At 55.5% G+C, this 10,335-nt stretch overlaps 1 protein-coding gene across 4 annotated transcripts in view; it reads right to left on the bottom strand.

Annotated features, from left to right (window-relative positions):
- Positions 1-4,002: 4,002 nt before the first annotated feature.
- MAPK15 (mitogen-activated protein kinase 15) overlaps positions 4,003-10,335 on the bottom strand; it is a 27,382-nt gene continuing 21,049 nt past the window's right edge. For 3 of the 4 annotated variants that reach the window (XM_015416973.1, XM_015416974.1, XM_015416976.1), the window contains 2 exons: positions 8,592-8,746; positions 4,245-4,505 (listed from right to left, as the gene is read on the bottom strand). In XM_015416973.1, coding sequence (XP_015272459.1) covers positions 4,281-4,505; positions 8,592-8,746 — 380 coding nt within the window. In that variant the 3' untranslated portion in view covers positions 4,245-4,280. The other variant, XM_015416975.1, reaches the window with a different exon arrangement.

Raw genomic sequence — 10,335 nt, 5'->3', positions numbered from 1 at the left:
AGCCACACCGACGACAGGGACGACGTCTTCCATAGCCCGCCGATGGACGAAGACGACACGATCGATTTCGGCAGGCACTCGCCACCCATCCTCATCTCCTCCGGAGAGGAGAGGGAGGAGGCGGCAGGCACGACTGCCCAGTGAAACGACTGGAGTCAAGACGACCAGAAGATCCTCAACACGTCGAGATGATGGCAGGGACAACTAGCAGATGCAGCTCAGCACAGGTGGCAGAGCCAGCACCACGGCGACACGAAGTCACAATAGCCACCTTGAGCGTCGGCGGGCTCCACGCTGGGAGACGGCGGCGAGAGATGTTCGCCGCCCTGGCCCGCCTGCACTTCGACATCACCCTCCTGCAAAACACGCACCTGAGCAGTCCAGCGCACATCCGAGCCGCAGAACGGGATTGGCGACAGTGGGGCCCCTTGTACCGGGCAGGGACCGCCGCCATGGCCGCGACACGGGCCGCCGCAGGAGCAGGCGAGGCGGAGACCAACGGCCTCGGCATCCTGTGGAAGTAGGACAATCTGAACTGGCGAGTCGGGAACATCCGAGAAATCGACCCCGGGCACATCCAGGTGGTGGACGTCAACCTGTGGCCGAGGGACCTGCGAGGCTATGGCAGCGTTAGCGGGAAACAAGTCATCCAACTGACCTACGGCCTGCACCAGCCAGAGAGGGAGGCGGAGTCAGTGGGTGAGCAGCCTCTGCGCCTCCGAGTGATCAACGTCTCGCAGCGACAGGCAGAGATGCCACAGCAGGCCGCCAGGCTCCGGGACCAGCTGCGAACATATGGGGCCGCAACCGAGGGGAGGGCACGGATCATTGCAGGCACCTTCAGGGCACGCGCCAAACCCGAGGACAGGAGGCAAGTGGAGCGCGCCGGGAACCGTCTGCGACTCCGGCCAGCCGAGTGAGAGCCACTTACCTTAGACGAGCAGCGCCTACAAACGCTGCTCAGAGAACACCTGCACCTGGAAGAGAAGGGTGCACCAAACCCGCCAGACGAGCACCACCACTATGGGCGACGGAGCCATGGGCCACGGGCGACGGTGACGCGCACCCATATACGTACCGGACAGGACAACTCCGGGCACGGTGGACCCGCATCTGGTCAGAACGGACCATGCAGGCTACGGAGAGGCGAACTGTCGACACGGAGTGGGGGCCGCACGCCCTATTGGGACTTCGCTTGCAGACATGCGACAAAGAGTGGACGCGCAAGCAAGACCGCTGGCGACTCCGGAAGAACTTCTTCGCGTACAAACCGCACACCGACAAAATCGCACGGCTCCTGGCATGGCATCTTGCCGTCCGCGGACCAGAGGAGAGCGAGGACGCCGACCCAGAGCCGGACCGCGAGCAACAAACGTGGGAAGACTGGTGGGAAGAGAGCAAGGCATGTGTTGCGAGGCGCTGCCAAGAACTAGAGGCACAGCAGCGGGAGCGAGAGCTCCGACAATACCACCAAGCATTGAGCAGCAAGCAACAGGCAGAAGAGCAGCTGGCGCGGGCGGAACCATAGATGGGAGGAAACTGAGGCGTGACCAACAGACCATCGCAGAACACCATCAGCGCCAGCGGCAGCAAAGAGCAGAGGAGCGGCGGAATAAGGGGTCGGCGCTGCACCCCCATGAATGGTGGCGTAGCATACAGAGGGACGCGGCAGCGCTGGAACCCATGGTCGCACTGGAAAAGGATGGCGGAGGGTGGGCATCCCACCTGGCAGAAATGGCGGCCGTAATGGCGGACGCATACGCAGCGCTTGTCGATGCCGAGGCCGACACGAGCAGCGATGCGGAAGCCGATGCAGAAGAACAAGTCTATCTAAGAGCAACGCGGCGGGACGAAGATAGACGCCGACGGCACTGGTCACCAGCGCAGAAGGAAAAGTGGGAGGAGTGCTACAAACAAGCCAGCAACACACAAATCACAGCAGAGGAGATCCGGACCGCCATCTGCCAAGGGCGCAACAACACCGCGCCAGGGCCAGACGGACTCCCCTACGCGTACTACACAGTATGTGGACTGGCTGGCCCCACGGCTGGCGAAGGTCTACAGCGCCACTCTGGCAAGCAAGCACCTTCCGCCGTCGCAACTACAAGCAGATGTGATTTTCTTCTCAAAAGCGGGAGAAAGCACCTCGGCAGCAAACTGGAGACCAATCACACTGCTGAATTGTGATTATAAGACCCTCGCACGCATCCTCACCAGCAGAATGGCGAACTTCGCAGCAGACCTCCTGCACCCCCAGCAAACGAGCGGGACGCCGGGGCGAAAAATGGGACACACGCAGCGTCTATCCTGGGAACTGTTTAGCAACGCGGCCGCCAGAGACTGGGAAGGGCATATCATAGAAGCTGATCAAAGCAAGGCCTTTGACCGCATCCGCCGGCCATTCCTTCGGCGGCTACTCAGCGAACAACCCCTCAGCCGTCGTTTCTCCAAGCTAAAGAGCCCCAAGTGCTTTAACCTTTTTTCACAAGGAAAATGTTCCAATCCTTTTATCATTCTAGTTGCCCTTTTCTGCATTTTTTCCAATGCTATAATAATCTTTCTGAGGTGTGGTGACCAGAACTGTACACAGTACTCCAAATGAGGTTGCACCATTGATTTGTACTGGGGCATTATGATACTGGCTGATTTGTTTTCAGTTCCCTTCGTAATAATCCCCACTCCCCAGCATAGCGTTGGCTTTTTTTATTGCAGTTGCACACTGTCTTGACATTTTCATTGAGTTGTCTACTACGACTCCAAGATCTCTCTCTTGGTCAGTCTCTGCCAGTTCGGACCCCATCAACGTGTATTTGTATTTAAGATTTTTGGCTCCAATGTGCATCACGTTGCACTTGGCCACACTGAACCCCATTTGCCATGTTGACACCCACTCGCCCATCCTCGACAGATCCCTTTGGAGTGCCTCACAATCCTCCCTGGTTCTCACTACCCTGAACAACCTCGTGTCATCTGCAAATCTAGCCACTTCACTGCTTACTCCCAACTCCAAATAATTAATGAACAAGTTAAAAAGCATCGGACTGAGTACTGATCCCTGTGGTACCCCACTGCTTACCACCCTCCACTGACAAAATTGCCCATTTGTACTCACTCTCGGTTTCCTATGAATTAGCCAGTTGTTGATCCACAAGAGGACTGGTCCTTTTATCCCGGGACTATTGAGCTTACTTAGGAGCCTTTGATGAGGGACTTTATCAAAAGCTTTCTGGAAGTCAAGGTAAACAACATCTATTGGGTCCCCCTTATCCACATGTTTCTTCACTCCCTCAAAAAACACTAACAGGTTAGTGAGGCAAGATCTTCCCTTACACTATCATCTCTGTGATACCAAAGAGACAGGAAGAACTATCTTAAGGGTTCCAGAGCCGTTGTTCAGGCTCAGTCCATCTCAGTTTGCCTTCTCCATCCGGCTGATTGCAGACCATGAGCCTGCGTAACACATGATTGAGTCTGAGTTTACATGGAAACACAGGGCACCTGTGTGTCTCCTTCAGAGGCTCCACGGGGTTTCTGTGCTTTCACAGAGTGTAGACCGAATGTTCAAAAAGCAAAGTGGGATATTTTTACACACACATATCTAGGGTGTGACGGGTATCTGTGCAGTCTGCAAATACACCGACTCTGCTGTCTGGACGGGCAGGACCGGTCTAGTTCTGTGCCAGCACTGGCTCTCCAGGGGCCCTGCCAGCCGCTGAGAGGCCTGCATAAAGAAGTTCCTCAGCCATGAGACAGAACCAGCCCAGTCCTATTTGAAAGTGGAGAGGAGCCAAACCCTTACTGTTTCCTGGATGATGCTCTCTGCAGCAGAAGACCTACATGTCTCCTTGTGAAAGGACCCTTTGAAAAGTTTCCTTTATTGAGATCCTTACAAGAATGAACCAATGGAAGAGAGGGAAACGCATCTGGCGCATGTACATGCAGTCTGGCTTCCTTATGCATGGAAAGGGGCCAGAAGCTTCCAAGACTCAAAGTGTTCCCCCCCCCCCCGCCTTGGGGGGGGTGTTTCCACAGAGGTTTGTCTTTTCTTTTTCCAGTGCAACTCTGGACAGAGTGAAGAGGAGCCGGTTTTGACTGGAGCGGATGGGCAGAGAGCAGAGCAGCATCTCCAGTGGTGGTGGTGGTGGTGGAGGAGGGCTCTGCAAAAGGCGTCTGCAGTCTCTTCTCAACTCCCTGAGAGAGGGGGCAGCCAAAGTGTGTTCTGTGCCCAGCTCTGTATCGCGGTGGTGGTGGCGGGGGGGGGGGGGGGACACACACACGCATCAACGCTTCTGCCCACTGGGTGCCAGTGCCTGAAGGCAGGAGTCTGGCACAGGCAGGCCCGGAAGGGCAGACTTACAGATGGTCCCATAGGACTGGGAGTAACTGCCCAGGCGGGCCCGGGGATCACCAGCTGCTCCCACGTTTGCTGTGACAGGGAACATCTTTCTGCTGGGCTTTGGGATGGGACGGACGTCCTTGTGGGGAGCCTCAGAGGCCTTTGAATCCTGCGAGAGAGAGAGAGAAGGATGCCAGCAGGGGACCCAGAGACTGGGGGGAGGGAGGGAGGGGGGAGGCCGCTGCAGGGGGTCCAAAACTGGGCTGCAAGGATGAGGCAGGCCGGACCACTCCAGGAGAGGAGAACCACCGTCCCTCCACGTTCCCTTTGGGAAATGCCCAAGGGAATGGAGCCTGGAGAGCTGGGCCAGGACGCAGTTTCCCAAGACTTCACACACACACACACACACACACACACACACACACACACACACACACATACCCTACCTCCACCCCCCCACCCCCCCAGCAGCCCTTCCGGGACAGGGAGCTGGCACAGGGAGCTACATGCTAAGCCACGACGACCTGTGAGGGCACAAGCCCGACCAAGGACACACCAAGAAGGCACGAGAGGGAAGTGGCCAGGATGGTGGGGAAGGCCTGGGAGACTTTCACTCACGGGGTGCTCAGCTGTGGCCTTGCTGGGAGAGGGCTCCTTCCTTCCCAATCAAGAGGTGGCGGTGCCCGAGAGCTGCCCTGTGGGCCTGGCCAGAAAGCGAGAGTGGTCTCCCGCGGGGCGTGGGCTGCCTTCGGCCCTCGGATCCTTCCAGGACCTGCAGAGCCAGGACAGGGGCTGAGGCACACCACGGGCAGCCTCCACCTGGCCCAAGAGAAGCCGCTACATCTGGAACAAAGAGCTTCTCCCGAAGGAGGGGACCAGCCACAAAGACCCGGAGGCGGGAGCTCTCAGTGCCAGGACGCCAGTGGGAGGGCTGAAGCTCCCATGCAAGCAGGCCTCTTCCGCCTCCCCTCCTCAAGGTGGGCTCTCACCCTCACAGCACTAAGAACACTGCCCTTTCAGGTGGCACTTCCCAGCATCCAGAGGCACACACCCGGCCAGGCAGACCTCTGTCGCTATCGCCAGGGAGACTGAGTGAGTGGCTACACACAAGACTTAAACTAGGGTCTCCTGACTCGGAGCTTAGTCTCTTGGCTTCGATATTTCAGTCACTCTCTTGACGCAGACCACTGCCCGTCCACTAAGAGAAGGACTGGCATCTCCGTCCTCCACAGCCTTGATCCGTGCCCTTCCTGGCTCATTAAAGCAGGCCACGAGGGGTTTCGAGGTGCCCTAAGGGAGACTGTCAACAAGTCCCTCTCTGAGGGGCGGTTCCCGGTGGCACTCAAGGAAGCAAGGGTTAGGGTTAGGGTCTCCTGAAAAAACCAACCTTGGATCCGGCCGAATTGGCCAACTATCGGCCGGTTTCCAATTTGCCCTATTTGGGTAAACTAATTGAGAGGGCGGTGGCGACACAGGTACAGGGTTTTCTGGATGACGCTTCCACCCTAGATCCCTTCCAGTCCGGCTTCCGCCCGGGTCATGGGACGGAGACATCGCTGGCCGCCCATCGCTGGCCGCCCATACTGAGGCATCTGGGTCGAGGCGGTGTGGCAGTAGTGCCGCCGTTGGACCCCTCGGCTGTGTTCGACATGGTTCACCCCCAGCGGCTGGCCCACCGCCTCGCCGACGTGGGGGGTACAGGCGCTTGCCTCACAGTGGCTTGCCTCTTTTCTCCAGGGCCGGGGGGGCACAGAGGGTGGCGCTAGGAAAACAACAGTCCCAAAGACACCCGCTCGAATGTGGTGTGCCTCAGGGGGCGGTGCTTTCCCCAATGTTGTTTAACATCTATATGCGCCCCCTCGCCCAGATCGCCCGGAGGTATGGGCTAGGGTGCCATCAGTATGCGGACCACACCCAGCTCTATCTGATGTTGGGTGGCCAGTCGGACTCCCCCGGCCTTCAAAAGGGTGCCTCTGGTGCCGGAGGTGAGGAGTCTGGGAGTGCTCCTGGATCCCTCCTTAACGATGGAGGCCCAGGTGGCAGCCACTGCCAGGTCAGCCTTTTACCACCTTTGGCAGTTGGTTCCCTTCCTCAATTGTGGCGACCTGGCTACAGTGATCATGTGATGGTCACCTCAAGATTAGACTACTGTAACGCTTTCTACATGGGGCTGCCCTTGTCACAAATCCGGAAGCTGCAGCTAGTGCAGAATGCTGTGGCCAGGCTCCTGATGGGTGTCCCTAGATGGGAACACATCCGGCCTGGGCTGAAAGCGCTGCACTGGCTGCCAATAGCATACCGAATTTGCTTCAAGGTGCTGGTACTTACCTTTAAAGCCCTATATGGCCAGGGTCCGGCATACCTGAGGGACCGTCTTTCCCCACACATACCCCCGAGAGTACTACGGTCAGGGTCACAACATCAGCTAGTGATTCCAGGCCCCAGGGAGGCCTGGCTTGCTGCAACCAGGGCCAGGGCCTTTTCAGTGGTGGCTCTACCTGGTGGAACGAGCTCCCAGAGGAGATCAGGGCCCTTGGACTGAAGTCCAATCAGCTTCCATATGCAAAAGACCAGGTTGTCGCAGCAGTTGTGGTGTGGGTGGGACCCGGGCTTTGCCTTCTGATTGGTGGCGATATATGCTGAGGAGCAGTGCCATCAGCCATACACTAAGGGAGTGCATTTTAGAATTAGAACTTTGGCACCCACTATTCAATTATATATAAGGAGAGATATGTTTTTATATTTGGCACATTGTGCCCTAGACTGTGAGCTGCCCTGAGCCCATTGGCAGAAAGGGCGGGATAGAAATATAATAAAATAAATAAATAAATAAGAGGGAATTAGATAAGCATATGGAGCAGAGGTCCATCAGTGGCTATTAGTCACAAGGTAAGAACTCTTAGTCTGGGGCAAGGGATGCTCTGCATTCTTGGTGCTTGGGGGGGGAGCAACAGTGGGAGGGCTCCTAGTGTCCTCCTGGCTGCACTGGTGGACCTCCTGATGGCACCTGGTATTTCTGGCCACTGTGTGACAGACAGAGTGTAGGACTAGATGGGCCATTGGCCCTATATTCTTACAGATACTAATAGATCTAGCAGAAAAGACAATGAGATGGTCAAATTCTACCATCCCCCCCTTCCCCAAGCAGGGAACAGAGTTTGGAAGACTTTAGGCTAGAACAGCTCCAGGGACAATCTCCAGGAAGGAGCTGGAGGAAATGCTTCCTTGACCTGGGCTGACCAGGTCAAGTGGGAGGGGAAATAGATATGGTAAAAATTCCATGCTGCAGGAAGTGGTTCTCTTTCTTTGGGTTGCAGCATTCAGGAGTGAGTTGAGAATTGCAAGCAGGTAGCCATTAATGATGTGGTTGGTCTGGACATCTGAAGGGAGCCTGAAGGTTATGTGGAAATCTGTGTCAGGATTGGATCCCTTCCATGATCAATGACTGTGATTGTATTGCCCTGTGTTGCTAATGCTTACTTTTGCTTTTGTAGCCCCCCCCGCCTGCTGTGCGCATCGGCCCGCTTGCTTGTTCATTATCAGTTTTCCCTGACGTGGAAATCTGTGTCAGGATTGGACCCCTTCCATGATCAATGACTGTGATTGTGTTGCCCTGTGTTGCTAATGCTTACTTTTGTTTTTGTAGCTCCCCCCCCCGCCTGCTGTGCGCATCGCCCGCTTGCTTGTTCCCTTATCAGTCCTCCCCGCTGTTCACAGGATCCAACTGCGCCTGTGGCCTTGGGAGAGATAAGACTTGAGACATGGTCGTATAATCTTTCATGACCTGTAGTAAGCCTGGGTGTATGTGACGTGTACCTGAGGGGTGGAACCCATTCCCCAATTACCGATCCCTTGCTATTGCTTGTTAGTTCTGACAAAGGTGTTAACCTTACCAGAAGTCCAAATCTTACCAACGGAGCCCCTGCTAAGCTATGGACCATAAATCCACTCCAGGCATTGTCTCTCCTAAAGTTAGGAGCACTCCTGGAGGTAAGCCATACAGGCCGTAAGAGCACAGAAGAGGTGAGAGTCAACACCTTGGATCAGGTCAAGAGGCACTAGACAGCCCACTGCAGAGGTCAGAGACCCCAGCGGACAGGCCCCCTTCTCCCTGCCCTGACCTGGGGTGATGGGAGGAGGGAAGGGGGAGCCTGCCTCATTCTGCAGGGTCAGCAGAGCCCTTTCAAGGGCAGCCCCACCTCCCCACAGTGACGCAGGCACAGCCTGGGCCCTGAGACAAGGCAGAGTCACTCACGCCATGGAGCTCCTTTGTGCCTGCGGCAGGAGCGGGGTGGTTTGCTGGTGCCCAGGGTGCTGGCCTCCCGTGTCTCCTGTCGAGGGCGGAGGGGGCCTGATGGGAAGCGAGTGGAGCAGAGCGATTCCTTGCCAGGATGCCAGGCCAAAGGCTGTCTGCAGAAAGGAAGGCAACAAACAAGGCAAGTGGCATGACAAATACGACAGCTGGAGAAGAAACTCACAGAAAATATTTATCTATTTTTTAAAAAATCTAGGTCACCTTTTTGCTAACATGAGATTTAGGACAAACTACAAATCAACACTAAAATTATGTGAACACACACACATGCACACAAAGCCCACAATTCAAATCTTAAATGCCAACATAAAAACTGAAAAATAGTTTTAAATTAGGTCAGGAGCAGCAACATCAGAAGAGAAAAATAACTTATAACCCCTGTGGGGAAACACTCAAAAGCCTCCGCTTCTGCTACAGGCAAGCTTGGAAATTATGTGGGCCTCCCGGGTCTCTGCCCGAAAAGGCCCCTGCCTTCCTTACTCCGGTGCAACCCACTTCTCTCTCCCGAGAGCAAGCCTGTCTCCTGCTGAGGGACCGGCAGTCTTAGTCGTGTTGCCGTCTAAAGGTCCGCTCCGCTCCCTCACCTCCCACTTTGTTCTCACAAGCTCTTGTGGGGCCTGCAAGCCCACCCACGGGGTGGAGGGATGGAACGCTGCCCCCTCCTCTTATCAAGTGACACTGAAGGGGCCCAATGGGGAACCAGAGATCAGACTACCAACATTCAAAGTGGGAGGAAGTTCAATAGGAAGTTTAAAAAATGTGTACATGGACTAGGTAAGGATCCAAATAAAGAGTGATACCATCACAGTCCTCTGACGCGAACGCTCAGGTATCCTAAATGATGGCTAAATTGGGCCAGGCTGTTTATTCCATCACCTTTGCTTCATGGTGTGGGGATTCCCTCCTTTGCTCAGCCACAGGTGGCCACGGCAGCCATCGCAACGGAGCTCAGGTGTGAAATAGCTTCCAGGAAGGAAGCAGGAGGGTTAAGAGAGCTTCTTCCTTGTGCGGAGGGGTCTTGTCTCCTTCTACAGCCCCCCACAATTTTCTAGACCCTCTGCCTTCTGCTACTCCCAAATTAAGGCTGACATTCTACCAGTTGGCTCCATCAAGCGCCGTGGTAGAGAGAGAGCCTTTTAGTTTGGGAAGGCAAGGAGGGCACCCGAAGGTCCCAGACAGATCTCAAGTACCAGAGGGGCAAGACCAGCCACTGCCCACACGTGGGCATTCTCTGCAATGGCCACCCCTTTGTGGAATGCCCAGTCTGAGGAGGGCAGGAAGGCTCTCACATTTCTGGCATTCTGAAAACTATGCAGAACAGAACTGTGTAAGAGGGCTATTTTATCATGGAATGCTTCAGGCATGGAAACATGGAATGGGTCTATCCGTGGGTCTCTTCCTCTACTAGGCAACTCCCATTTTCCAACAAATTCTTGATCGCGGATTTTGTAACCAGCAGCAGTAGTGGTCCCAAACGCTTCTAAGGAGTGTCCAGCTCACCCACTACAAATTTCATTCCTAGCATGGTCTCCCTCCCTCCCTGCTCGCCCTCCTGCCTTCAAGTATTCAGCAGTAGACCTGGCAGCTGCTCCCTGCTTTGCAAGCCAGAGGAAACGGGGTTTGGAAAGCTGCTCTCTTGGTGTTCAACCCATCGCCTCTTCAGCTGCCACCCCACCCCATTCCT

The sequence above is a fragment of the Gekko japonicus genome, unplaced genomic scaffold (assembly GCF_001447785.1).
Source record: "Gekko japonicus isolate JY-2015 unplaced genomic scaffold, Gekko_japonicus_V1.1 scaffold505, whole genome shotgun sequence".
In the NCBI taxonomy this organism is placed as follows: Eukaryota; Metazoa; Chordata; class Lepidosauria; order Squamata; family Gekkonidae; genus Gekko; species Gekko japonicus.
This window is presented reverse-complemented; position numbering and strand designations above follow the sequence as displayed.